Genomic DNA, 27454 nt, shown 5'->3' with positions numbered 1-27454 from the left:
ATAATAATAATAATATAAATAGAACAAAAAAACCACAAAAAAATACGTATATCGAGACGAATATCTTGAATCGGACCTCACTGGGTTATAACAAAAAGATTCGATACATATTATGGATAGGATGAGACATAAAATGGTACAATCGGTTCTCTTTTTGTGCACAAAAACTCAATACAAATATGATTCGGTCATGGGTGTGTGCTTGTGAGTGTGTTTGTGTGTGTGCGTGTGTGTGAGTGTTGGAAGAGCTCAAGCTATGGCGGTCCCGAAGAATAAACCGTGTTGTGAAGCGACAAGGATCAGAAACTCTCTGACTGTCTGTGGCTCTCCGTTGGATAAATTCTCACCGTCACATTCGAAGGCAGTTTCAGTAGTTTGAACAGTTTGGAAATGCAAAAGTTGCTGCTTGTGTTGTGCAGTGTAGCCAGTAAGCGGATCGAAAGGAGGGCCCTACACAACACTGTTTGTAGTGGAAACCCCAGTGGGTTCGGTTCGAAGCACAATTTCATAGTTTAAGTATAAGTATAATGTATAAGTATATATAGTAGATGCGTGTATATATATATGTATATATAAAGTAGCTAAGATTCTGCACAATTCTCTTAATGTATGTTTTTTTGGTTGTTTTGTTGCTGGTTAAAGTTATACAAATCTCATACTTCTATTTATTTGTATTTGATTCTGTTATATGGAGAAAAGGCCACAAAATGCTGCGTACGAAATGCATAACTTTAGCTGAGATTAACGTTCGTCCTTTTTGATTGTTACACGGATATACTACTACATCGATCAGGCACACACACACACACACACACACACTCGCGCACATGCACACAGTATATGACATACACATATCTGTAAATATATATAATATCGGAGTACATTTTGCTATGTTCGATTGCGTTTATCGATCGATTGCTGCGATCGGCATCGCCTCTCGTTTTCCTGATGCTGCTTCCGCACTGCATCTCGCTCTAACAAATGCCAGCTCCCCCTCCGTATCTCTCTCCCTCTCTCTCTCTTTGTTTAGCTCCATCTTTCTCCATCTTTCTCCGTTCCTTGTCAGTTACAATTCCTTTGCGGTGCGTTACGTTGTCATTGCCATGTGCTGGATGTCCCATTCCATTAGGTCTCACGCCTTGGCCCCGGGTATCTTGGCCAGCACCTTGGACAGATCCACTCCGGTGAGGGCATTGATCGAGGGGGGCAGCTGGGCCACCAGGCGGGTCACATCGTTTGTCACATTGTCGTTACCTCCGATCAGGACAATCTCCTCCGTCTTGGCCAAGGGAGCAGCCACCTCGGCAGCAATCTGCGGAACAGTTTACGATTAATACTCTTTAAGTGTCAAAAATAGAGTCAACAAATAGTGGACAGACCTTCGGCAGCGATTCGAGGACAATGTTCATGATGGCAGCATCGCCGTACTGCTTGTAGACATGAGCCTTCATCCGCATCCGCTCCGCCTCGGCCTTGCCGACCAGCTCGATGGCATGGGCCTCGGCCGCACCGATCTTCCTGATGCGCTCCGCCTCGGCACGGGCGCCCTCAATGGTCTGGCATCTGTTGGGGTGATACGAATATGAATATGAATAAAGGGCCTCCAATAGTGGGGCTTCGACTCACTGTTTGGCCTGGGCCAGGGTTTGTAGTCGGAAGGCCTCCGCCTCGGCTGGCAGCTTGACGGTGCCGGTGAGCTCTTTGTCCTTGCGCTGGACCTCCTGCGACTCGATCTCGATCTGCTTGCGGCGCTCGACAACCTCGATCTGGATCTCCTCGTTACGGATCCGCTGGCGGATCTTGGCCGCCTGCAACTCGTACGCCAGCTGCGACTCGGCCTTGGCCGTGTTGATCTCCTGATCGAAGTTGGCCTTCTGCAGCTTGTACATGCGCGTGTTGTCCTCGATCTTGGTGTCCGTCGAGTACTTCACATCCATGGCGCTCTTCTCGCACTCGGCCTCCCGGATGCCGGCGTCTCGATTGGCCTCCGCCACTCCGGCATCGGCGTCGCGCTTCACCACAGCGGTCTGCGCCTTGCCCAGGGAGGCCAGGTACTGCACATCGTCGTAGACATCCTTGATGGTGAAGGACAGTATCTCGATGCCCATGCGACCCACGTCAGGTGCGGCCACCTCGCGCACCAAGGCCGCGAACTGGTCGCGGTCTTTGTACACCTCTTCGACTGTAAGCGTTCCTGCAAAGCGGAACAGAATGGAAAACGGTATGAGGCGTGGGGTATGAGATGGCACTTGTACAGGTCAGGCAAGAGCTTGGGGGTGTGGATGGGGGTGGAGGCGGGAATGAGAATGGGTTTGGTGGTGGTTTGGAATCAATCGATTGCCTTACCGGCTGACCACCAAACTGGTGACGCCCACTATCATGGCCACCTTGAAGACGCCCATCCACACGACGGACATGTCGCCAGCCAACTGGCGCGCCACGGAGGCTCAGGGCTACTTATTGGCTCGCAGGCTATCTACTCGTACACAGCTGTGGTTATCTATCTATCTGTCTTTTGGTAGCTTTTAATCAAAGCTCTTTCTTGTTCTGTCTTCGCTCTGACGTCATTTGGCGCAGTCTTATCGGTGGCCTTATCAGACTGATAGCCCAACTGACGTCACTCATGGGAGTCCGAGTCCGAACAAGACTGGAATCCAGTTGCAGCGATCAAATCCTCTTCGGAGGCCAGTTCTCATCCCCTGTAGTCAAGGTCACCCCCGGTCGACCACCCACAACAAAAGTATGCACGTATAAATTCTCACACGCGATTGGAATCGGAGACTCGGAGACCCGTAGAGACCCCACGACCAGAGCGTGTCGCGTTGAGCTCGCAACTGACATCGGACCGCAATCGAAAGCGAGACAGAGACCCCCCTCCCCCCCAGACACAGGCCACAGACGCAGTCCCAGCCCCAGCCCCAGCCACAGCCACAGTCCCAGCCCGGACCCGGCTTTGCTTAGTGGTTTTGTAATCGTTTCAGTATTCGCACTCAAATTGATATTGTCTGTCCGCCTTGTAATTGTTGTAGTCGCGCTTATGAAAACTACCTTGAGAGCGGAGGTACCTTGAGTTGGGGTCTCGTAAAAGTTTGCCCACAGCGCGCAGGCCCTAGACTCGAATTGGGTTTAATTGAAAGCCATGGACTGGGCAGAGCGAGGGCTCGAGATCTAGAGAAAAAGAGCTGGCAAAAGTTGAGAAGCAGCCTCCCCGCTGAGTTATTTAATGTCGTCCATCAGTTTTTATGAACGGAGCAAGGTTAAGGTCTTCGAGGGAGATTCGAATAGATAGAGCACAAAATATTTCATGAACGTTCGATTATCGGGAACAACCCCTATCGCTCTTGCAAATCAATTCGCATCGAGATATGATATCATAATAGAACCCGATTCATGAATGCAAGTATTTACGAGTACTTGATTACATATTCAGTTGCCACACAGACAATCAATCAATATAAATATATACTCGAGGGAGTACCAGGTGTACGAGTACCATTTGAGTTTAATCAAGGGACATGACACATCTAAGGGAATGGAATTACTGAATAATTAGTTTATATTATCCGTTGCAAACTGGACACTTGACACGGCCATGCTGGCAGACCATCGGGGCTGCTTATCCTTCTCCTCCTTTGTGTCTACCTAGAGGGCACTGGCGCTGGCATGGGTTGAAGAGAAGCGGCAAAGGGGACACCTCTGCTCCGGCGACAGGTGTGGATGCACGAGAAACAGAAAGCCTCTCCAGCCCTACTTTTGCCATAACGATTTCCAAGCAAATGAGGCAGATCTTGTCCTTGGATAGCTCTTTGGCAAAAGCAAGATTCATTTTCCTTTCGGGCTCTTTCTGGCCAAACCTTTGCGATCCCGGCCCATCTACTTACAAATCTGTCACACTTTTTGAATCGGAATCGTAATCTGAATCTCTTGGAAGCTTAGAGCTTTTGTTTGCCTCTGCACCTGTTTTTCTCTCTGGTTGAAAATATGTGACAGGGTATTCTGCACCTCGTTCCGGCAGGATGGAGTAAAGGATCCCATCTGGTTGGGGGACAGTATTTCTGGTTGGCATTCATTTCTTCGATATTTTTCAAGTAAATGAATGTGGTTTCTACTTTTGCTCAAGTTCCCATTTGAAGCCGTCTGGGAGTCCTGATTCTGCTGCTGCTCCTGCAGAATATGGGGGCATTCACCCAGCTGGTACTCGGCCCCTCTGCAGTATAATCTTTGCAAATGAAAGGGGTAAATGTCTTGGCCTTCAACCGAGTGCTGATTCAATTCAAGGTCCGATCCGTTCATCTTGAACGGATTTTACAAGTCTTTAAATTTTCCAGGACAATTCTGATACGAATGCTGACCTCAAACCGGGTAATTGTTTTCGATAGTTGAGTCGAATACCACTAGGATGTTACTTGAAAGGAAACTCAGTTCCGAATTGTGTTCAAAAAAGACGCAAAAATGTTCAAATATCTAAAAAAAAAATCAGCTCTTTTCGATATCTTTTAAGTATTTCAGCGGAAATATACCACAATCAGTAGTGTTCGTCTCCGTTCTGTTATGGGAAATTTGTGCAGCGCATCATTGTCTTCTACATTATCTCTACTTACGAGGATTTGGAAAAGTATTCTTTGAGCAGTCACTTCTGCTTTAAAAAACGACAACTTTGCCGGAAATGGAGGACGATTCCTAAACTTTTCTCTTGGTTTTTATTTGTTAAAGGAGACAATTCAAAAGATTCATATTATCCAATCATGAAGTACCTAATGTTGTCCCTATGAAAGCACGAGTCCCCATAACAGAGCATTTTTTATTTTCGAAAAATTCAATGATCCTGTCATCCCATGGCCAACCCAAACATTCTCCCTCTCTTCTCATTTTTTGAAAAAATCGGGGACCCCGTTTCAATCAATACAGCAGAGCAACGTCAAGGAATTCCTTTTAGGGAGAAAAAGCACGAATTAAAGCAGGCACTGATTTCAAATTCTATCCCTGATGTGTGCGGCAGCCGGCACCGAGAGCTCAGTACATTTTTACACTCGAAGCAGAACGCACACGTATCAAAAATCTCAAATAATATTTTTCGGAAATATTTTCTCGCTCTGATTTTTTGGTTTTTGGTGAAAGTGAGCCAAGGTAAAAAATATTTAAATTTCTACGAGACAATAATTTTCCACGTTCGACGGTTGGCCGCCTGGCCATAGGTAGGAACGAAATATGTCCAAGACGGTGCTCAACAGTCACGGCCAGATGGCGGCTTCGGCGGCTCTTCGGGCTCCGCTGTGGCGCCCCGTGGTGCTGCACTATCCGAAAAAGCTGCTCCCCCACGGACAGATGCGTCGTCGGGAGCCGGCTATTGACTACCCGGCCTCCTACCAGTCATCCAAGCTGCGCTGCGGCCTGACGCAGCCTTACGCCTTCGACCATGGCCGCCCCGGCCAGTACTGCCCGGAGTGTCAGTGCAACAAGGACAGGAACCATGGTGGCGGTGGTGGCAGGGGTGGGGGTGACGGTGACATGGACGATACTGTGTCCCAGTGCTCGCGAGTGTCCAGGGCTTCAAAGCGCTCCATACGTTCCACAAAATCCAAGCGCGACGACGGCGATGGCGATGCTCCCCTCAGCCATCGCAGTGATACCTCTGTAAAGACCGTGATATCTACGGCCACACTGAAGAGCGGACACAGCAAGAGATCGCCATCCCAGGAGACGGTCAAATCCTGTGCCACAGTCAAGTCAAGTGCTTCGATCAAGTCGAACGTCTCAGTCAAGTCCAATGCCACAGTCAAGTCCAATGCCACAGTCAAGTCCAATGCCACAGTCAAGTCCAATGCCACAGTCAAGTCCAATGCGACAGTCAAGTCGAGTGCCGGAGGTGTGAAGGAGTCCAAGGCAGACACAGTCCGGGCCAAGGCAAGCCGTCACTCCCAAAGCGACATAATGCCACACCCCCACCCAGGCCCCAAGCAGCCCCCGAAGGAGGCACAGACTGGATACGAGAACTACGCTCCCATGACGAGCGCGGAGCGCAAGGCTGCCCTCGACGAGGCCCGATTCAAGTACGACAAGCTGATCGCCGAGTACAACCATCTGCCGGTGTCGGTGCCGACGCTGCGCGTGCGCAACCGCAAGATCGACATCGAGCGGGAGCTGGACGAGCTGGACTACAACATCAACATGTTCGACCAGCCGAACATCAACGTCTACTACCGTCGTTAGCTTTGATATTGATGTTGATTGCTTTCGTCTATTTTTTCTTTTTTTTTTAGTTTTATTCAAAATTTGATTATTTTTCCAGAGCCACACAGACCAAAACGGACACAGTAAACATCATATAGTATTTAGTATATAGTACATAGAAGATGACTTACAGGGGTACTAAAACAAAAACAAAACACGCCAATCGAAACACCAAGAATAATGCATTACCAGAGATATCCGCACACAAATTTAATGCACTACAAATAAATTATACTCGTAATTTCAGCAGCAGAAACCATTGGAAGGTCTATTACTAGGAGTGTGGTCTAGGTACTCTGGGCAGACTAGGTTGCTGTAAAAGAGCTGCCAAAAAGGTTTTATCGGCTAGCATTCGAAGAGCTGGGGGACAGTTTTTGGGAGATGTTATGGGGCCTTCGATGGACGTGCTTTTTGCTACTCCGTAGAGAAGTTGAACTGCCAATCCCAAGGCGGATTCGGTCAATGGATTAGCTAAGTCAGCCTGGGGTGTGGGCACTTTTTTGTCAGCTTTCATATTTCTAATCAGACTCTCTGTATACATCGTAGGAGCCTCCGACACAGGCAGGCACCTTGACACCTAGTGACATCTCGCACCAACGAATCTTGATAGACTTTTTGTATTGTGTCCCATATGCCTGCCAATTCTCAATCCATGCCCATCATCATAGCCCAACAGTGAGAGTATACTTGGCACAACAAATTAGGCTGTAGGCTTATTCAATATTGGGGGTATGGTTCAACATATAAAGAAGGGCATGCGATCTATTCGACCTGGCCTGTAACCTCATTTTTTTCCACAGTGAACTTATTCCTATATTTGATTTGCTTCACTTCAAATAGCTTCGAATCCTTTTGAATCGCTTTGAATCTCTTCGAATCCCTTTGAACTTACCCAATATGGCGCGCAGGTGTCCCTCGAGGGTCTGCAGGATCGTCTGCTTGATCTCTTTGACGCTCTTGCCCAGGAATTGCTCACTAGCAGTGCCCAGAAGCTCGTCGGCCTGATGATGGAAATAATATACATTCATCATCTGTGCGTGGGCGTGGCAGTATGTGGGTGGTGTGTGTGTATGTGTCAGTAATGTATGGGTGTGTGTGTGTGTTGTTTGATAGAATGGTAACATTTCGATTAATCGATTGATCGATTTTGATTGTTTTTTTTGTGGTTGTTGGATCCGCAGGAGGTTTTGTTGTTGTAGATCACCCACACAAGCACACATGCACACGTAGATACACATACACACGCACACACACACACGTAAGCACACACGCATAGAGACAGCGTGTGTGTGTCAGAGATAAAGAGAGAGAGAGAGATACAAAGAGAATAGAGAGCGATACATGGATTAACGGTAACAGCAGTAACCATATAGCAGTAACGGTAGCAGTAACGGTAGTAGTAGTAACGGAGTAGAGGAGCAGTTTTCGAGTAGACCATACATATGTATTGTATATAGATATTGTTTGTTCAAATCAATTCGAAACGATTTGTTGTTGTTGTTTAATTGATGCGTATGTTGGTGTGTGTTGGTGAGTGTTGGTGTGTGTTGGTGAGTGTTGGTGTGTGGTTAAATTTTGTCGATATCATTTACAATTAGTTGCGGATTAGTTTGATGAGTTGATTCGAGTTGGTTCGAGTGGTGGATTCGAGTTGAGTTGGAGTCGAACGATCGATCGGCAGGGTAATTGGTTGATTTTGGTTGATTTGGTGGTTGGTGAAAAGAGAGTAGAGAAAAAAGTGTAGAACACAAAGGTCAACAAGGTTTACGTTTTGTTTATTCATTGTTTTTTGTATTTGAAATTGTAATTATTTGTAGACTGTACTTGTCTTTCTCCTTCTCCTTCTTCTTCTTCTACCTCATCTTCTGATGATGATGATTGAATGACTTTGAACAGAACAAAATAAAAAAAAAGCCAACCAGAAAAAAAAACAAACAATAGAAACATGCATCAAACATTACGGAACAAATGAAGGACATTCAAAGGATTTTCCCTATGTGAGTGCGTGTGTGTACGTGTGTGTGCGTGTGTGTGTTTGGCGCCCAGTGATTGATAAAAGCAACATAAAGAAAACAAAGAAAATGTATGTAAACCCAAATCGATGGATGGCAACAACTTAAACAGGACTCGACACCAGGCCAAAAACAGTTTCAAAACAAAATTCTATGTGAAATCAAATAAACATACCTCGTCGTTATTATAATCGTTATTCTTATACGAAGATGACTGCAAAATCGAATTGAAATAATTAAGTAATGGAACATAATTTGGAGGCATACATCTACATATATCACGAATGCATCGATCATAATTCAGACCATAAATTAGAAAAAGCAAACCACTCGTATGTCGATCGGATCGTACATCGAGTCATCGAGTGCTTTTGTGATTCGCGTGCCCAATTCACAGGCGGTGCAGTAAAGATCACAGATCAAAGTGATCAGTGATCAGCGATCAGCGATCAGTGATCAGTGATCAGCGATCAGAGATCAGTGATAGGTGTGATGGCAATGGCGGAGGAGTGATCGAATGGGTGCACGGATAAACAAGTGATCTAATAATCGGGCTATCACATGATTGAGTTAGTCATCAGGTCAATCAAATGATTGAGTGATCGAGTAAAAAATGGATAAACATACAACTAATCGATAATCGATCGATAGCATTACCGAATAGTTTGGGGATATACACATAAATAAAAGGGTGAAAAATGGTTGGATTAAAAGAGCATCAACAAAAGACTGGGATGTGGGATCATTAACAGATCCAGTGACAGAAATATCAAATAATCAATCGAAATCGATCGATAGCATAATCAACAGCATCTAAATACTGATCAAAATGAAACAAGGGTGGAGTCCAAAAGGAAAATTCATGTGGAAAACCAAAGAAAAGAAGCGGGTGTGTGGTGGCAAGTCTACTTCTAAATACGTGTGCGAGCATACAGCGACATCTAAGTCTAGAGCTAGGACTAGGGCTACATGAAAAGACCACTGGAATGGGTGATCTCTCAACTTACTTGGTGTCGGGCAGAGTTGGGGCGCTTGCAGGGCTAAATATGCATTCGATTGGGATGTTAGGGGTGTTGCTTGGGGCGGGTTTGGTTCAGATCGGAACAGCAAAGAATTTGTACAAAACAAAGAGCCAAATTTTGGATTAAAATACATTCGATACGGATGCGGCGGCTTAGGGCTAGACTAAGTACTAAGATGCAAGCGGGATGGGATACCAAATCTCTACGTTGCTACCAGCCCTGGGATCGGGCTCTCTCTCTACAGGGCTGGGGGATGCATCGGGATAATCGTTAAGGAACAAAATCTAGCTAGCATACAGAACTCAAAGAAAACGGGGGTGGGGTTGGGTGGGGTTGGGAGGGGCCAATCAATCAAGCTTCAATCAGTTTCGTTCAGATTCGATTCGTGGTGCAGAAGAATAAAGGGTTGCCAGAGTACTCGACAAACAAACCGAATGAAATAATACAGAAAATCCAAGAGTTTTGGCTGGGTGGGGGCGCTGTGGGAACGATGGGGTGTACCTTCATGATCTTGCATTGGGCCACGCCCGTCACGGTCAGCGGCACGCCCTGGGCCGTCTCCACGTTCTCGCACATCGGATTCAGGGTCATCACGTTCAGCGAGAGCCGCTGCACGTCCGTCACCAGCCACCAGGCCCAGGCCCATCCGCCGACGATGGTCCGCTTCTTCGTTGAGCCGCAGCAGCCACCTGAAAGGGAGACAGAGACAGACAGAGAGAGAGATGGTAAGTAACGGTATACGGTAACGGTATGGTTCAAATTGGCACCAAAAAATGGGTTAAAAGTTAGTTTAATTTTGTGGCTTAAAAATGTCTAAAACCCAGTGCATTATTTATTTATTTTACCCAAATTATGCAGAACTTTTTGATTCAGTCATGGCCTTCCTTCTCTTAAATACATATTATATTATAGCTAAAGGACACTTGCAGGGGAATACCAGAGGATTACCCATGGGAGCAAGTGGCCCGTGTGATACCAGCAGAAGGGTGTTACGCGCGGATCCCGACCAGCTGACCGAGGGGCGCTGCCGCACGATCGCGAACATGCAGGAAAGATAGCTGTTGGACTAATATGCGAGGAAAATGATAACTCAATTTATTAAGAGAACTACTAATTATGAGAGAGGTATGTGAGTATTAGTAATTTAAGAAGAGGAAGGGAATTAGTGGTGGATATAATATGGTAGAGGGCGGTATAATCCGAGCTTAAGACCCCAAACGGAAGTGAAAGAAACAACGGTATATACATAGTTTCTTGTGAATCGAATAGGAATCGTGAAGACTATGCGTTTAGGCAAGGGTTTTAAATGTTACCTTATTGGTATTGGTAATGGAAATATTAATAACCAGGTGATGGTTTGAGTATGTAGTACTTTAATGGTTTTTAAAAGAGTATTTGGTGCTTTTTTCTGTTGAACATTGAAGAGTGTGAAGGGTGTGCTTCCTCTCTCATCTTCTCCATTTAATTGTGCATTTAACTGCCTGACGTCACTGGGCGGCCACAGTGACCCACAAAAAGGTGTTGTCAGAGAGTACGAACCTTTGGTCGGGGCGAGCTTTTGGCCAGTAGACCATAAAATAAGAGTGAAAGCATTTCGCCAGCACTCTCCACACGCATACAAGACGGCAGGCACTGTGTGAGCGTGTCTACGTGCCGGCAAACACGTCGGGGAGTGTTGGCCATCAATACATGGCCCAAACCAAGAGGCACTGCTGCGACAAGCCAAACAGGAAGTGCAGCCAATTGGCCATATCAGGTGGAAACTAACGGACACCTTGTCAAGGGCCCCTCCCTCCGCCTGCCTGTCTGTACGAGTACGAGTACGAGTACATGCAGGCCGCGCATGCGCAATGCGCACTCTCCAGACCAGTCAGTGAGAGATGGCCAGCAAGAGAAAGAGAGCCAGAGTGCTGGAGAGTTGGAGAGCGCGAGAGAGCCAGCCCAAGGCGAAAGAGAGCGGGAGAAAGAGTGCGTGGCGCGACTGGCTCCGTGGCCTTCTCTAGCGGGGCCCTCTCTCCATATCTTGCCCAGTTGGCCACCGAACCTCAAAACGTGCGGCCGCGCATCGCATCGAATCGAATCGAATCGAATCTCCGAGCTCGCACCAACATACACGGAAAGAAAGTGTGCATAAAAAGCACAAACAAATCAGTCGAAGGAAACGCGCTCCGCTCCACTGTCATTCATAGTTCCTAGAATCTCTATTTGTCTCCAACCATCCACCCATCCATCCCCCCCAAGTGAGTAAGCAGCAAAAGTGTGCCAGCGGCAAAAAAAAAAAACAAAAAGCAATCCCAAAAAAGAAATCAAAGTCAATAAGAACCAGGCATCGAAAAAGAATACGCACGATAATTCTGCTCTGCGACGCCGGCTGTAACGGTGACGGCAGAGCAACAGCGGCTGCGGCAGCGCCTACGCAGAAGCTTTCTCAACGAAAGTGATTCATGGCTTACGACGTACATATGTCGTATGTCGTGTGCCGCTCTTCGTCTCTCTCTCTCTCTCTCTCTGTTGTTACACGAGCAGCAGCTGTACATCTCGGAGCACCCTGGTGTGCGTAGAGGGTGTTTCGATTTTTGCCAGATTCAGGCAGCGGCAAGGAAAAGAGAGAGACATTTTGTTCCAGATCTTTCTTAATGCAGCATGCAGTTTTAGGTTAATCTCTGATTGTCCGAAAGAAAAGAGTTTGATGAATTCACGTAGTTGCGGGGTATCTTAAGCTTCGTTCCCCGAAGCTAGCATTTCGTCTGTGCTCTCGTCTATTCTGTTGTTATGCATTTCTCTTTGGGGCTGTTTAACAAACTGTTTAGCAGGTTATTCCTATGTCCATTTCCATCTCCATTGGCACTCGAATTCGCATTGCGGTCTCCAGCAGCAGTCGCTAGCTGGCAGCGCAGCGCCATGGCTGCCAGTTGAATGTTGTACCTTGAACTTGATCGGCAGCGGCGGCTGCGGCAGCGGCAGCACTAGGAGCAGCTTAAGCCGCAGCGGCAGCGCACATTCAACTCTCAGCGCAGCAGAGCCGACAGCAGAGGGCCAACCAGTTTACAGCAGCAACAGCTAACAGCAACATGTTTGTAATTGCCTGGAATCCAAAGAAACAGCAACAGCAACAGCAACATTTCCATATCCATATCCCATGTTTGCTGGAAGTCAGATTATGCAAAAATTGGCGACAGGAAATGTTGTGGTTTCCCAGAAAGCTGGGAAACAGAAGCATGCAGCATTCCAACAAGCTGGCTGCAAGTGAGAGGTGGAGGCTGTGTGTGTGTGTGTGTGCAACAAAATGGTTGCATGCCACTCGCTTGTGAGTAAAAGAAAAGTGGCTGGCATTTTAAATTTTTCTTCTTTTTTTTGTTTGTCGATTGCCCCCCCAGTAGAGTTTTATAATAGAGATGGAGATTTCACTTTTAAGCGGGAGACAATACCCCATACCCCTCTGCCCAGAGCCGTCTCCAAGGCCCAAGAAACACGTGCAACGAAAAGTCAATGCAGCATAAGACAAGAAAGATGCAAAGGTACCCTCTCCCATGGTGGCCGAGAGATACCCTAAAAAAGTAATTTCAAGGGAAGCTTTCAGATCTAGAAAACAGTCATCATTGGAACAGTAGATATCGAAGGATTATTGAGACCTTTGATAGCCCCCCCACACAATTATAAAGTTCCGAATGAAAAGGCTATCTCCTGAACACAGAGATACTATGACGATCCCCCAGAATGACCAGAGAAGAGGTATACCCTTTCCAAATTCATTACCGAGGCGGCAACTCTCCCCCATTGGGTCCAAAGGGTGTACGACTATGTAAAGTTGTGTATTCGTGCTAATCAGATACCATCAAGCCTACAAATGAGCTTACAGATCTAGCGATCACGATTATCTGCCACTGTAATACTTAGAGTCCGAGTCGGAGACAGCGTAGAAGACGAAGACGAAGGGTATGCATAACAAATGCAAGTTACGAAATCTTTGAATCGATGGGAGATCGTGATTGAAATATGGAAGCGGCATGAAAATCGGCTCCTGATCGCTAAACCCCCGACCTCCGCTCACTCGATCCCTGGTGATCGCCTAACCCGATTACATACTAAGTGACTACGCGACTTTTCATGTCATGTCCACTCTTCCACTGCACTGCACTCCACTCCACTCACCCCCACTCTACGAAACTTTCAATTGCCATTACAGACACGTTTCGGATCGGATCGTACGTACATTGTAGATCGCTTGGAATTGGAAGACAGCCAGAGGAACGACCAAGCGACGACCCACATACGTAGATCCCATCCCCAGAGCGAGAGAGAGACATGAGCTCGGCAATTGTGGGAGCCGCCTCGGCGATCGGCGGAGCGGTGACGGCGGCCACCAGCAACAGCTGGTTCATCCCCATGCTGATGGCGGCGGTGGCCTATTTTCAGTACGAGGAGATCATGGATCCCGAATCGAAGCCCAGCGATGTCAGCGGCGACGAGATACTCGATCACTATGACTTCATAGTGATAGGAGCCGGGTCGGCAGGGGCCGTGGTGGCCAACCGTCTCACGGAGGTGGAGAACTGGAATGTCCTGCTCCTGGAGGCGGGCGGCGACGAGACGGAGCTAACGGACGTCCCCCTAATGGCCGGCTATTTGCAGCTATCGAAGATCGACTGGCAGTACAAGACGGAACCATCGGGCACTTCCTGTCTGGGTAAGCGGACAGATTGGCTCCAGATTACGAACTCAAGAGACTATAAGCTCGTCTCATTTATCCCTTAGCCATGCAGGGCGGACGTTGCAACTGGCCCCGAGGCAAGGTGCTCGGCGGCAGCTCCGTGCTGAACTACATGCTGTATCTGCGGGGATCGAAGCACGACTACGACAACTGGGAGGCGATGGGCAACCCGAGCTGGTCCTATCGCGACGCCCTGTACTACTTCAAGAAGTCGGAGGACAACACCAATCAGTATTTGGCCAATACGCCGTACCATGCCACCGGCGGGTATCTGACAGTGGGCGAGGCGCCGTACCACACGCCGCTGGCGGCCAGCTTTGTGGAGGCCGGCGTGGAGATGGGATACGAGAACAGGGACCTCAATGGAGAGAAGATGACCGGGTTCATGATTGCCCAGGGCACGACGAGGCGCGGTTCTCGCTGCTCCACCTCGAAGGCGTTTCTGCGCCCCGCCCGGCTGCGCCCCAATCTACACATCTCGATGAACTCGCACGTGACCCGCATCATGATCGATCCGGTGAGCAAGCTGGCCTTCGGCGTCGAGTTCGTCAAGGACCAGAAGCTCTTCCACGTGCGGGCCACCAAGGAGGTGGTGCTCTCCGGCGGCTCCGTCAACAGTCCCCAGCTGCTGATGCTGAGCGGTGTGGGTCCGCGCAAGGAGCTGGCCAAGCACCGCATACCGCTCATCAAGGAGCTGAGTGTCGGCGAGAACCTGCAGGATCACATCGGACTGGGCGGCCTCACCTTCCTGGTCAACCAGCCCGTGTCCATTGTGGAGAACCGCTTCCACACCATGTCCACGGTGCTGCAGTACGCCGTCTTTGGCCAGGGACCTCTCACCATCCTCGGCGGCGTCGAGGGGCTGGCCTACGTGAACACCAAATACGCGAACAGCACGCTCGACTGGCCGGACATCGAGTTCCACTTTGTGTCGGGGTCGACCAACTCGGATGGCGGCTCACAGCTGCGCAAGGCCCACGGACTGACGGAGGCCTTCTACCGGTCCGTGTTCGAGCCGATCAACAATCGGGATGCCTGGAGCATCATTCCCATGCTGCTGCGGCCCCGGAGCGTGGGCAGCATCCGGCTGCGCAGCGGGAACCCCTTCGACTACCCGTACATATTCCCCAACTATCTGACGGACGAGTTCGACATGAAGACGCTGATCGAGGGCGTCAAGATCGCCGTGGCCCTGTCCCGGACCAAGGCTATGCAGCGTTTCGGGTCCCGGCTCTCCAGCATCCGCTGGCCGGGATGCGAGCAGGTGCCGCTCTTCACCGACGCCTTCTGGGAGTGCATGGTGCGGCGCTACACCTCGACCATCTACCATCCCGTGGGCACCTGCAAAATGGGGCCCTACTGGGACAAGGATGCTGTCGTCGATGCCAAGCTGAGGGTCTACGGCATCCGGGGACTGCGCGTCATCGATGCCAGCATTATGCCCAAGCTGGTGTCCGCCAACACGAACGCACCGGTCATTATGATCGCCGAGAAGGGCAGTGACATGATCAAGGAGTTTTGGATCAAGAACACCATCGTCTAAGTCTTAGGTTCGAACTATTCCCCCCAGTGAGTGAGTGTCTGGATGAACCTGAATGTGCCCCTGAATGTGAATGAATCTGTGTCTGAATGGACTTACGCGTGAGTGTGTGAGTGTGTGAATGTGCGAATGTGCGAATGTTTAAGTTGTATAGCTTCTTAGTCTGATTGACCCTATCCAAAATTATATTTATTGACATCTCCTCTTATCCTGACATACATGGAATTTTTTTTTGTATTGTATTTTTTAGGGAAACGCCTGTATTTATTTTAATTTAATGTACGATTAAACGATTCAAATGAATATGATAATATAATATTAAGAGTTCACTTTTGCTTTTATCCAAAACTGGTTATCTTCATTGTAAAGGGTGGCTAATGAGTGAAAGTAATCTTCAGCATGGGAGCAGCAGTTTAATTATCGTTCGATTAAGAGATAGATGTGCAGACCGATAATTTGAAGGTGTTAAACACCAGATTGCCGAATCTGGTTCAGATCTATTTAAATGAAAGAACGATCGTTTCAAAATTGATCTATTCGATCTGTTGTCTTTTTTTAGCTCCTTTCCGTGAGCTGTTATAGCCTTTTTACACTATCGATATCGGTATAGACGCAATGCCGCAGTATGGCCGTTAACACTGGCAGACGCAGATCGAAGAGTTATCTTTTACTCCTGAGAAAAGCTGATTTAAATATGTGTCTGATGATGAGGAGTGCAACAATCAAATGATCGAAAGAGACTTGATGCTCGTATTTATTTATTCTTTTCAGTCACTTCTGTGTAGAGCTCTTCATCACACCACAAACACCATCGATGTTCCCCTCCCGTATATCCAGCACAAAAATATCTTAGCTTAAGGATCAGACTCAGACAGAATTTTGACCTACAAATAATCGAAAAGATCGTGATTGTTGGCCACCACTAGGCCCCTATCCCCTATCCCACTGAGCGACCAGCTGACTGGAGTTCATTCACAGCGCCACCTGTGGGACGGGAATGCGTCACAGCCACGCCGTAAATATACGCGGAATGTACATATCATATGTACAGCCGTATGTATAGCCGTAGAGTGCGGGTGTGTGTGGGGGAGCTACGCTATAAATATTTATGGCTGTTTATGGCGGGCAAACAGAAAGTAACGTGAAATATGAAATAATACCGATGTGTATAATATATATCTGCGGGATGTTGTTAACTTTTTATCGGTGGACAGCATTCCGTTCCGTTCCGTTTTGTGGCCGGAGAGGCGACCTGGCACGCAGCGACTGCCAAAGCCGTACAGTCCGTCATGGGCGATCAGCGTGTACACAAACCCCCAGCGAAGCTGGGAACCTCCGGGCCGAAGGTGCTTCTGCCACTGCTGCTGCTGGCGGCGGCAGCTCCCTCCTCGTGGGGTCTCTTTACGGTGGAGAGCAATGGCCTGGGTGTAGCTTTGATGGAGTCTGTGGCCGGAGCCCTGAACGCCTCCAGCCTGGCCCTGGCCAACGACACGGCCTGGCCGCCGCAGCACCATCCGCCGGCGGAGCAGGAGGAGATCGAGTCGTACGACTACATTGTGGTGGGAGCAGGCAGTGCCGGCTCCATTGTGGCCAGTCGTCTCAGTGAGTCGTCGCCCCATGTGCGGGTCCTGCTGCTGGAGGCGGGCCAGCTGCCGCCCCTCGAGTCGGAGATCTTCTCGCTGAGTCCCGCGATGCATCACGACGAGCGGTACATGTACCTGGACGAGGCCGAGCCGAGTCCCAGCTGCTGTCTGGCTATGGAGCCGCCGCATGGGTGCTCCTGGTGGCACGGCCGCATGATGGGCGGAACAGGGGCCCTGAACGGGAACATCTTTGTGCCCGGTAGCCAGGCCAACTTCAACGGATGGCGGCGACGGTTGAATCTGCGCGGCTGGGACTGGCCCCAGGTGCAGCTCGCCTACCGCCAGCTGCAGCGGCGCCTGCAGCTCAGCTACTTCCAGGTGGATCCAATCAATCTACGGCTCTCCAGCCTGATCTATGCGGCTGCCTCAGAGCTGGGCGTGCCGCGAATGCAGCAGCCTCTGGTGGCCGGCACGAGCCTAGGCTACACCCATCACGTGCCCGTGACCCTCAATGCGGGAAGGAGGGCCAGCAGTGGGCGCCTGTACCTGGCCAACCCGCAGGACAGTCGGAGACCAAATCTGAAAGTGATCAGAGGCGCCACAGTCCAGCGGGTGCTGCTGGACGAGGCCGAGGGTGGCAGACGGGCCAAGGGCGTCGTCTACTTCCTGGATGGCCCAGACAGAGGCGAACGCACCGCCAAGGTCCAGCGTGAGGTAATCGTGAGCGGAGGAGCCCTCAACTCTGCCAAGCTCCTGCTGCTATCCGGCATCGGACCAGCAGAACAGCTGCGTCCGTTGGGAATCACGCCCCTGAGGGAGCTGCCCGTGGGCGAGAATCTCCACGATCATGGGATGCTGCCGCTCTACCTCCGCTTCACCCGAAACTGTGCCATCAACAGCACCCAGGAGGCCGGGCGCAGCGCCTACTCCGCCGCATCTGTGGCGGAGTATCTCCTGAACGGGCAGAGGGGACCTCTGGCCAACAGCTTCTCCATGATGGGGTTCATCAACTCCAGTGCCCCCGGGTCGATCAAGGGCGAGCCCGACCTCCAGCTGGTGGCCCACACGCTGATGGCGCGCGGCGGCTCGGGCAGCTTTGGGTATCTGGGATTCCGGCCGGAGCTGGTCGAGGCCCAGCTGGAGGTGCTGCGGGAGTCGGATATGCTGCAGATCATGGGCTCCCTGCTCAGGCCGCTCTCCCGGAGCGTGGTCCGGCTGCGCAGTGCAGATCCCTGGCAGGCCCCGCTCATCGAGAGCCACTACGGCGAGGAGTCCGAGGACCAGGCCACTCTGCTCCGCTACGTGCGCTACGTCCAGAGGATGGCGCGAACCAAGTCCTTCCGCCGATGCGGCCTCCAGCTCTGGCTGCCCCCGATAGCCGCGTGCGACCAACTGGCCGGCGACTCGGACTCGGACGAGTACTGGCTGTGCTATATCCGACACTTCTACGTGGGCTCTTGGCACTCGGTCGGCTCCTGTCGCATGGCTGCGGCCGGGGATCCGCGGGGCGTCGTCGATGAGCGGCTGAGGGTGCACGGGGTGCGAGGCCTGCGCGTGGTGGACGCCAGCATCATGCCCGAGATCACGGCAGGCCACACGAATGCCCCGACGATGATGATCGGGGAGCAGGGCGCTCGCATGATCATCGAGGATCAGCAGGCCAACGAGGTGATCGCATAAATGATCTTTCCATCGATCCATCCATCTCACAGCCATTCAAAGCACGTTAAACTGTAGCTAACCGAGTAACGAAATAAAAGTACACTTACAGACAAATATAGGTTTAAACTATCTAAAAAGCATCAATATCCCTAACTTAAGACCCCGGAAAACAGCCCTGAAAAATGCATACCAACAGATTTGCCTCCATTCTGTTCTATGCCACTTTTCTCCTAGTGTACAGTAATTTTTTGCTGCTTCCCCGATGGGGCATATCTCGGTCATATGCCAGATCCTGCCATTTCGTATTAGGATCTTATCTTTTCAAAGAAAAGACCTGCTTTGTTGAACGATATCAGAGATCGGCTGTGGGAGATTACAAAGGAAAAGACTCATAGCCGAAGGCCGCTTCGGCTGGCAGTTCTCACTTTCGTTCGCTCCGTTCGGGTCCAGCAGCCTGGGACTGAAGGGTGATTTGAGAGAGTGATCGAATGTGATCCATTCAAAGTTGACTTGATCGGAGTGCATATGAGTAATAGTTTTAGTGGAATTCTCTATACCATACTATACCATATATTATGTTTGATTTCTGCCTCAAGAATGAAGTTAAAGAGGGAGAGAAAAGTGCAGAGCCAAGTAAATTTTCCACCAATTGAAAATATAATTATACATCTTCATACATACAGTTATGCAGATATACCTACATATATGGAGATATGTGCTTATCGTTCTTTGGCTGCCTTTTTGCTTCGGTCTTTGTTTTGATCAGCCCATGTGTTTGGAGTGCTGCCGGCGCCGTATCTTATCGGGGTAGCGAGCAATCTTCCAGATACTTAAAGATTTTAGTGGAGCTAGAGGCGGCAACCCCAACCCCAACCCCAACCCCAACCTAGTCTCTGTAGGTTAGAGGTTTTATTCGACAGATCTTTCAGAGCCCCAACATGACCTTCGCTTTGAACGCTCTGATTTCCTGCTGGACAGTGTCTGTGTCTTTCCAACTGGGAGTGCAGAAGTCTTCCACTTTGGCCAATGGTCAATGCACTCGCTCAAGCCAAAGACAAAGCGAAAGCCAAAGCCAAAGCCACAGCATGTGGGGGATCAGCAGTTTCCGGCAAGTGCTGTGTCAGCGAGACACAGGCACAGAGCCAGAGCCAGAGCCAGAGCCACAGCCAGAGGGCAGGCCACCAACTGTTCCGTGGGGGGGATCAGTAAAGCTTGAACCATGACGGCGATCAACACGTTCGTGACCATGTGGCGGTTCCTGCTGACCCTGGGGCCCTCGGCCATGGTCATACTGTTGCTGAACAAGGGCATCCTGGAGCAGAGGCCGGACATTGTGGACGAGCCGCACCGCGTGCGCTCCATTCGCATCGAGGATCTGCGCGACTCGTACGACTTCATCGTGGTGGGCGGCGGCTCGGCGGGGTGTGTGCTGGCCGCCCGCCTCTCCGAGAATCCCCATTGGAGCGTGCTGCTCCTGGAGGCTGGCGGCGACGAGCCGCTGCTGATCGATCTGCCGCAGATGTATCCGGTGTTCCAGCGCAGCCCCTGGGACTGGAAGTACCAGACGGAGCCCTCGGACCGCTACTGCCTGGCCATGGAGGACGGGCGCTGCTTCTGGCCGCGCGGCAAGGTGCTGGGGGGCTGCAGCTCCATCAACGCCATGATGTACGTGCGCGGCAACCGGCGCGACTACGACCACTGGGCGGAGCTCGGCAATCCCGGCTGGGAGTACGCCAATGTCCTGCACTACTTCCGCAAGATGGAGGACATGCGGGTGCCGGGCTACGAGCACAGTCCCTACCACGGCCACGGCGGACCCATCTCCGTGGAGCGCTACCGCTTCCCCTCGCCCCTGCTGGAGATCTTCATGCGGTCCGCCCAGCAGCTGGGGCTGGCCCATCCCGACGGGGACTTCAACGGCCGCACCCAGACCGGCTTTGCCCCGCCCCACGGCACTCTGCGGGACGGGCTCCGGTGCAGCGCCAACAAGGGCTACATGCGGCGCAGCTGGCAGCGCCCCAACCTGGACATTGTGCTGAAGGCCTTCGTGGAGCGGCTGATCATCGAGCCGCAGTCCCGCCGGGCGGTCGGGGTCCTCTTCGAGTACGGCCTGGCGAAGCACACGGTGCGGGCCACTCGGGAGGTCATACTCTCCGCCGGATCCCTGGCCAGCCCCCAGCTGCTGATGGTGAGCGGCGTGGGGCCCAGGGAGCAGCTCCAGCCGCTGGGCATCGAGGTGGTGCAGCACCTGCCAGGCGTGGGGGGCAACCTGCAGGATCACATCTCCACCTCGGGCGCCATCTACACCTTCGACAGCCACCAGGAGCGGCACCTCTCGTTCATTGTGCCGGAGATGCTCACCGAGGAGTCCGTGGACGCCTTCCTGCGGGGCGCCGACAGCTTCTTCTACGCGATGCCCGTCAACGAGGTCATGGGCTTCGTGAGCACCCGCTACCAGGACGTCCGCCTCGACTGGCCCGACGTCCAGCTCTTCATGGGCAGCTACGGCTATGGGGCCGACGGCGGCATGGTGGGGCGCCGTGGAGCCGCCATCACGCTGGAGAACTATGCGGAGGCCTTCGAGCCGCTGCTCTACCAGGACTCGTTCGTCATTGCGCCCCTGCTGATGCGTCCCCGGTCGCGCGGCTTCGTCCAGCTGCGCTCCGCCGACGTCCGCGTCCATCCCCGCATCCACGCCAACTACTACGACGATCCCCACGACATGGCCGTCATGGTGGAGGGCCTCAAGATGGCCCACCGCCTCACCCAGACCCCCGCCATGGCGGCCCTGAACGCCACCATGAACATCTACGAGTGGCGCAACTGTCCCGAGGTGGAGTACCTCAGCGACGCCTTCTGGGAGTGCCTGGCCCGGTTCTACTCGCAGACCATCTACCATCCCGTCGGCACCTGCAAGATGGCCCCCGCCTCAGATCCCTCGGGCGTTGTGGATCCCCGCCTGCGGGTGCGCGGCCTCCGGGGCCTGCGTGTGATCGATGCCAGCATCATGCCCACCATTCCCACCGGCAACACCAATGCCCCCACTCTCATGCTGGCCGAACGGGGTGCGGACATCATCAAGGAGGACTGGCGGCACTACACCAATGGTGGGTGGTAGGCAGGTGCAGGGTCCAAGCCAAGTTTATCAATAAAAAACCTGGTCCAAAACGATCTTTTCAGAATCCAGAACATCTCTCTAGAACCCTACAACTCTAGAGCTCTAGAATTTGCTATGACTAAGGCGTTTTCCTAGAGACTCTCCGGAGAGTGACAGCTCTCAGGCCTGTGATCATCCATCCATAAATCATTGAGAGCTCTGGTTGGTGGCTGGCATTCTCCCCGATTGATCTTGAGGCAGCAGAGATTCGTGGGAATGGGTCTGCTGAATCTGCTAATCGTACCAATTGTCACTGGAATTTAATTGACATTTCCCAGCATTTAGCGGCCCCAAGTGCTGCCTGCTGCCTGCTACCTGCTGCCGATGTAATTTATGAGCGGACACTGAACCAAATGGCAAACGGCTTACAGAGGCTTACGAGTTTTACCAGTTTTTCTCGGGGCCTCAGTGGGCCATGGCTTGGGTGGCTCGCTGGCTCGCTGGCTTGCTGGCTTGCTGGCAGAAAAGGTTTTGTGGCGAGACTGGGCTTTCGTGGTTGGCCGCTGGCAGATCGCGGGTCAGTTCACGTCCGCCACTGAGCAGACGAGGAGGTTCTACAGTTTCCGCTCAAGATGAGGAGCCACCAAAGAATGGGCGTACTGGTCATAGCCCTGCTGTTGCCTCTATGCCTGGCCCGGCCGCAGGAGTTCTTCTTCCAGGCGGACACAGCAGCGGCAACGGGCACCGAGGCGGAACCGAGACCTCTGCCGTTGAACGATCCCTCGGGTGAGTGCTGGCTTCAGCCCCAACAACAACAGCAACAACTAATAATCGATAATAATCCTTGCAGATCTCAGTGCTGGCCTCAATCTGGTGCCCGTTAGCAGTCTGATTGCGGCAGCGGCGAGTGCCGTGCTCCCGGCCCCCGTGCAGTTCATACGGACAGCCATGAACAGTGGCCTCTGACCCCCGCTACGGCTTCAATTTAGCTATAAATTTAATCACGTGTAGGTGTTGTTTTTAAGTGTTACTCGTACCCTTTTTGCTTTGTTTGTTTAATAAGCTTATAAACTTGTTTTGTCAGACACAGCCCCCTCTCGGTGGAGCGATAAAAGCGTGCAATCAAAGGCAGAGCCTCAAATGTTGTTTGTTTTAAAGAATGCTCTCTGGTTTCTTGCTTCGAATACCCTTTACAGAAGATACACTCATTAATGCCAGGCGTGTGACCCCAAAGACTCCTCCAAACCGCTTTCTTTCGAGGAAGAAAACATACACTTTGAAGTTTTGAAAACGTATTTCTTTGCCTTTGAAAGGGTATCCGAGTCGTTGGCTTGTGGCAGAGAGTCTTTGCCTCTTACATTGTTGGGCCACGACACGTGCTCTCGGTCTCGCTCTCGCTCTCGCTGCCACTGTTATCAGATGTCTGGTGGCACTTCGGGGGACGTACAGTCCGGACTGCGTTCGGTGTGGCACTCGCTTCTGGAAGCCCAATGAGGGGCCTGCTGTGTCAACGTCCTCGGCGAGGAGTGCTCACTCCCTCTCAGAGGCTTATCGCGGATCGCCCTATATAAGCGGATCGCCAGCACCGACTGCCACTCAGATATACGTCAGATGGCGCACGCAGCTAGTACCAGTCCCAGTCCCAGTCCTAATCTCAATCTCAGCGAGGCCTTCGCCTCCGCGGGCCAGTGTGCGGCCCCGGCCATTGGGCTCTTTGGCGGAATGGTCAGCATGCTGCTGCAGGCCCTGCTCTCGGCCCAGTGCCAGGTCTCGCCCCCTAGCCAGTGGCCGCCCGACTACGGGGGCGATCTGGGCGAGCCCTACGACTTCGTGGTGATTGGGGGCGGCTCTGCCGGCTCCGTGGTGGCCAGTCGCCTCAGCGAGAATCCCGACTGGCGGGTGCTGGTCCTGGAGGCCGGCGGCGATCCGCCCGTGGAGTCTGAGGTGAGTCGAACACTCAATCCAATCGATCAAGCGGTTCATCTCCGTTCCTCGACAGCCACCGGCCCTGTTCTTTGGCCTGCAGCACACGGAATTCATTTGGAACTACTTCGCGGAGCCCAGCACGCTGGCCAGTCGCGGCCTGAAGGATGGACGCGCCTACTGGCCGCGTGGCCGGATGCTGGGCGGATCGGGCTCGGCCAATGCGATGCTCTACGTGCGGGGCAATCGGCGCGACTACGACGGATGGGCGGCCCTGGGGAACGACGGCTGGAGCTACGACGAGGTGCTGCCCTACTTTGAGCGCTCGGTGAGGCCCCAGGGAAATGAAAGCCATCCGAAGGGCTACGTGACGCTGAGTCCGTTCGAGCGGCAGGACGACGACATCCACCAGATGATCCTGGCGGGCGGCCTGGAGCTGGGCGTCCCCAATGTGGCCGCGTTCGCGGAGGGCTCGGAGACGGGCTACGGCCATGTGCCCGGCACGGTGCGGCAGGGGCAGCGCATGAGCACGGCCAAGGGCTACCTGGGAGCGGTGGCCGGGACGCGGCCCAATCTGCAGGTCGTGAAGCACGCTCTGGTCCAGCAGCTGCACTTCCAGGGCGATCTGCTGCAGGGCGTGACCTTCGAGCGGCAGGGCCGCCTGCACCGCGTCGAGGTGGCCAAGGAGGCGGTGCTCTCGGCGGGCAGCATTGACTCCCCCGCCCTGCTGCTGCGCTCCGGGATCGGTCCCCGCCAGCAGCTCGAGGAGCTGGGCATTCCCCTGCAGTGGCACCTGCCAGGCGTGGGCAAAAACCTGCAGGACCACCTGGTCGTGCCGCTGTTCCTGCGCCTCAACGAGGGCCAGACCGAGGCGGCCACTGAGCAGGAGATCCTGGACAGCGTCTACGACTACCTGGTCCATCGCCGGGGGCCCCTGGCCACCCACAGCACGGCCTCGCTGGTCGGCTTTGTCAACACGAACGGCAGCAGCATATACCCCGATGTGGAGTACCATCACCTGTTCTTCCGGCGCGGCCGCCACGACATGCTGGAGACCTTGCTGCGGGGCCTGTCCTACCAGGAGCAGTACCAGCAGCATCTCCAGGGCCTGCTGAGTGGCTCCGATCTGCTCTGCGTGTTCGTGCTGCTCTCCCATCCGAAGGCCAAGGGCGAGCTGCGCCTGCGAAGCCCCGATCCCGCCGTGCCGCCGCTCCTCGTCAGCAACTACCTGTCGGAGCGCGAGGATGTGGCCACCGTCCTGCGGGGCATCCGCCACATGGAGTCCCTCGAGCGCACCGCGTCCTTCAGGGCCCATCGGGCCGAGGTGGCCCACATCCCCGTCGCGGAGTGCGACTCCCGGCACGAGTACCGCAGCGACGGCTACTGGGGCTGCTATGCCAGCCACTTCACCGTCACCTGCTACCACCAGACGGGCACCGTCAAGATGGGCCCCCCCGCCGACGCCCAGTCCTGCGTCAGTCCCCGGCTGCAGCTCCACGGAGCGCGCAACCTGCGCGTGGCCGATGCCAGCGTCATGCCCAACGTGGTCAGCGCCAACACGAATGCCGCCACGGTGATGATTGGCGAACGGGCCGCGGACTTTATCCGCGAGGATTGGCACCAGGCAGGGGTGCAGCCACAACAGCATCAACCACACATGCACGCGGATGGTTTGTAGTCAAGTCATGCCCCACTCCGATGAGCGGGCTGACGGAAGAGGCGCCTCCGTCCAGCGGCCGTCTGCCATCTGGGGGAGGGGAGGGGGGGGATAGTTTAAGTTATTTAAATGCCGTACGAGTGCGAGTGCGAATAAAGGTCAGAGCTCCCTTCTGCAAACCCAATTCAAGATGGATTTCGATGGATTATCGATAGACGGAGGGCAATCGCAATCGCAGTCGTTTCTTTGGTGCTCACTGATTGACTGACTGATGGGGATTGAATCAGCTGAGAGGCCCAGGGGAGCCGAGTCGAGTCGAGTCGAGTCGAGTCGAGTCGAGTCGAGCCGAGCAGAGCAGAGCAGAGCAGAGCCACCCTCCGAAAGGACATAAAAATAGGCAAGCCGGAACGGGAGCGGGATGGAGCTGGAGCTCTGGTACGTCAGTCAATACTAATACGGCTCTAATAATACGAGAAATGGGCCAGAGGCAAGGCGTGCGTCATGCCACATGTGTCAGTTGCAAGTTCTGCCTTGAGCCGAAATCACTTCGAAAATGAGTGGCACGCAAGGCGGTTGTGCGCCTGAGGCGCAGACACAGACACAGACACAGACACGGACCCAGACACGGACCCAGGCTCCCGTCAGGGAGCACATGTTCAAGCGTCCGCCACCCTATCCCCAGCCACAGCAGCCCCAGATACCCGAACACCTCGAGTACCAGTACACTCTGCGGGAGTACGGACTGCCACTATGGCCCCTGCAGCGGACGCCCCACGCGAGCCATCCGCCGCCGCCCCCCCTCCCGCCGCAGACCCCCAAGGAGGAGGAGCTCAGCGCGGACCTCAGTCGGCAGGAGGCGCGGAGACTCCAAAGGGGCCAGCTGCAGCAGAAAATCAAAATCAAACAAATCCGAATGCTGCAGCGTCGCATCCAGAAGAACACCATGGAAATCGAGTCCCTGCAGAACCAAATGAAGAGCCTGGAGCTGCTGATGGCCAGACCGCCCCAGATGCAGCCCCAACTGCAGCCGCGGCCGCGGCCCCATCCCCAGCTCCGGAAGCAGCAGGCCTTCGACTTGTACCGACCCTACATATAGCACCATTATGCACCCTTAATTAGCTAGAACTAAGTATACGAATATTCTCAATAAAACATATCTGGGACCTAATTCAAAAACAAGAAACACACACAACATTTTTGTATATTTTATGGGCATTTTTCCTCGGAGTGCAATGGCACCCCCCGCGTTTTCCTATGAAAAATCTTTATAACTGAAGGTGCCTCAAAAGTAACAGTACACGACATAATTGTATTTGTTTCTGCCTGTGATCATTTATTCTAAAAAACCAAATTTATCTAAAAAAAAAAAAATAAATAAAAATAAACTTAAAAAATAAAAGAAAAATAAATAAAATTACTTCGGAAAGTAAGAGATGACACTCACATATTTTAGTCAATTGTACGGCTTTTAAATACAAACATACGAGTAGTGATATTAAATAAAATTCACTTTAAATATGTAAAAAAAGTCTTTTTTATACCCATAAAATATATTTATAAAAATACAAATAAAAGCACTTTATTAAATTTACTGTATTAAATTTGTAGGAAACATTTTTAATTTAAAAATGAAATATATTCTAATTTATATACGAAATATATTTAATTTTAATATGAAATTTATTCAATTTAAATGTGAAATATTTTGAATTTAATTTACTTTAAATATGAAATGTAGTACATTTAAATATGAAAAATATATCATTTATATATGAAATATATTTAATTTATATATGAATATGAATTTAAAAATGAAATAAATTTCACAATTTCCTTTTAAATATTGACTTTTGCCAGAGGAAAAGAGCCGTCAGAAGGTTACTTCTAGATCTCTTCCTTTTCCATATATAATTTTGTTATTTTCTTTCTTTAAGGATCAAGGATTAAGGATCATTTGATTCCGCTGGCGAATACTGAATAAACAAATGTGTCCACCCTCGCTGCAAGCTTTTAACA

General features: G+C 51.8%; 7 protein-coding genes across 8 annotated transcripts; 6 read left to right on the top strand and 1 right to left on the bottom strand.

The window, feature by feature from the left end:
• Positions 1-36: 36 nt before the first annotated feature.
• LOC6602861 (flotillin-2) lies at positions 37-7262 on the bottom strand. 2 transcript variants are annotated; one of them, XM_026989317.1, is made up of 4 exons: positions 7124-7262; positions 1627-2194; positions 1380-1563; positions 37-1312 (listed from the first exon to the last, which is right to left on the bottom strand). In XM_026989317.1, the coding sequence occupies exons 1-4, from the start codon at positions 7260-7262 to the stop codon at positions 1133-1135; spliced, it is 1071 nt and encodes a 356-aa protein (XP_026845118.1). In that variant the 3' UTR covers positions 37-1132. The 2 variants fall into 2 exon arrangements, with proteins under 2 accessions (XP_026845118.1, XP_026845120.1); XM_026989319.1 differs by lacking the exon at positions 7124-7262 and adding an exon at positions 2347-2792.
• LOC6602862 lies at positions 5136-6210 on the top strand. The gene is made up of 2 exons (XM_026989320.1): positions 5136-5751; positions 5878-6210. Exons 1-2 carry the CDS (start codon positions 5209-5211, stop codon positions 6208-6210), a joined length of 876 nt encoding a protein of 291 aa, XP_026845121.1. The 5' UTR covers positions 5136-5208.
• A 4229-nt stretch (positions 7263-11491) lies between the features above and the next one.
• LOC6602888 (glucose dehydrogenase [FAD, quinone]) lies at positions 11492-15725 on the top strand. The gene is made up of 3 exons (XM_026989334.1): positions 11492-11505; positions 13452-13952; positions 14021-15725. The coding sequence occupies exons 2-3, from the start codon at positions 13571-13573 to the stop codon at positions 15517-15519; spliced, it is 1881 nt and encodes a 626-aa protein (XP_026845135.1). The 5' UTR covers positions 11492-11505; positions 13452-13570; the 3' UTR covers positions 15520-15725.
• Positions 15726-16805: 1080 nt separating this feature from the next.
• On the top strand, positions 16806-18839 carry LOC6602889 (glucose dehydrogenase [FAD, quinone]). Its single transcript, XM_002027851.2, has one exon. The coding sequence runs from the start codon at positions 16806-16808 to the stop codon at positions 18777-18779; it is 1974 nt and encodes a 657-aa protein (XP_002027887.1). The 3' UTR covers positions 18780-18839.
• A 1132-nt stretch (positions 18840-19971) lies between these two features.
• On the top strand, positions 19972-21896 carry LOC6602890 (glucose dehydrogenase [FAD, quinone]). The gene has a single exon (XM_026989333.1). The coding sequence runs from the start codon at positions 19981-19983 to the stop codon at positions 21877-21879; it is 1899 nt and encodes a 632-aa protein (XP_026845134.1). The 5' UTR covers positions 19972-19980; the 3' UTR covers positions 21880-21896.
• A 484-nt stretch (positions 21897-22380) lies between these two features.
• On the top strand, positions 22381-22991 carry LOC6602879. The gene is made up of 2 exons (XM_002027853.2): positions 22381-22644; positions 22709-22991. The coding sequence occupies exons 1-2, from the start codon at positions 22491-22493 to the stop codon at positions 22822-22824; spliced, it is 270 nt and encodes an 89-aa protein (XP_002027889.2). The 5' UTR covers positions 22381-22490; the 3' UTR covers positions 22825-22991.
• Positions 22992-23388: 397 nt separating this feature from the next.
• Positions 23389-25633, top strand: LOC6602880 (glucose dehydrogenase [FAD, quinone]). Its single transcript, XM_026989315.1, has 2 exons — positions 23389-23802; positions 23858-25633. Exons 1-2 carry the CDS (start codon positions 23470-23472, stop codon positions 25457-25459), a joined length of 1935 nt encoding a protein of 644 aa, XP_026845116.1. The 5' UTR covers positions 23389-23469; the 3' UTR covers positions 25460-25633.
• Positions 25634-27454: the final 1821 nt, after the last annotated feature.

The sequence above is a fragment of the Drosophila persimilis genome, unplaced genomic scaffold (assembly GCF_003286085.1).
Source record: "Drosophila persimilis strain 14011-0111.01,24,50 unplaced genomic scaffold, DperRS2 tig00000232-arrow-arrow-pilon, whole genome shotgun sequence".
NCBI lineage: Eukaryota > Metazoa > Arthropoda > Insecta > Diptera > Drosophilidae > Drosophila > Drosophila persimilis.
This window is presented reverse-complemented; position numbering and strand designations above follow the sequence as displayed.

Coding starts and splice junctions, on each gene's coding strand:
- LOC6602880 (XM_026989315.1), top strand. CDS start 23,470: ATGGCGCACGCAGCTAGTACCAGTCCCAGTCCCAGTCCTAATCTCAAT. Junction 23,803..23,857: donor ATCCGCCCGTGGAGTCTGAG/GTGAGTCGAACA, acceptor GTTCCTCGACAG/CCACCGGCCCTGTTCTTTGG.
- LOC6602889 (XM_002027851.2), top strand. CDS start 16,806: ATGGGCGATCAGCGTGTACACAAACCCCCAGCGAAGCTGGGAACCTCC.
- LOC6602890 (XM_026989333.1), top strand. CDS start 19,981: ATGACGGCGATCAACACGTTCGTGACCATGTGGCGGTTCCTGCTGACC.
- LOC6602861 (XM_026989317.1), bottom strand. CDS start 7,262: ATGATGAATGTATATTATTTCCATCATCAGGCCGACGAGCTTCTGGGC. Junction 2,195..7,123: donor ACACCTGCGCGCCATATTGG/GTAAGTTCAAAG, acceptor TCCGCTTTGCAG/GAACGCTTACAGTCGAAGAG. Junction 1,564..1,626: donor ACCCTGGCCCAGGCCAAACA/GTGAGTCGAAGC, acceptor TCACCCCAACAG/ATGCCAGACCATTGAGGGCG.
- LOC6602879 (XM_002027853.2), top strand. CDS start 22,491: ATGAGGAGCCACCAAAGAATGGGCGTACTGGTCATAGCCCTGCTGTTG. Junction 22,645..22,708: donor GCCGTTGAACGATCCCTCGG/GTGAGTGCTGGC, acceptor TAATCCTTGCAG/ATCTCAGTGCTGGCCTCAAT.
- LOC6602888 (XM_026989334.1), top strand. CDS start 13,571: ATGAGCTCGGCAATTGTGGGAGCCGCCTCGGCGATCGGCGGAGCGGTG. Junction 13,953..14,020: donor ATCGGGCACTTCCTGTCTGG/GTAAGCGGACAG, acceptor TTTATCCCTTAG/CCATGCAGGGCGGACGTTGC.
- LOC6602862 (XM_026989320.1), top strand. CDS start 5,209: ATGTCCAAGACGGTGCTCAACAGTCACGGCCAGATGGCGGCTTCGGCG. Junction 5,752..5,877: donor GTGCTTCGATCAAGTCGAAC/GTCTCAGTCAAG, acceptor GGTGTGAAGGAG/TCCAAGGCAGACACAGTCCG.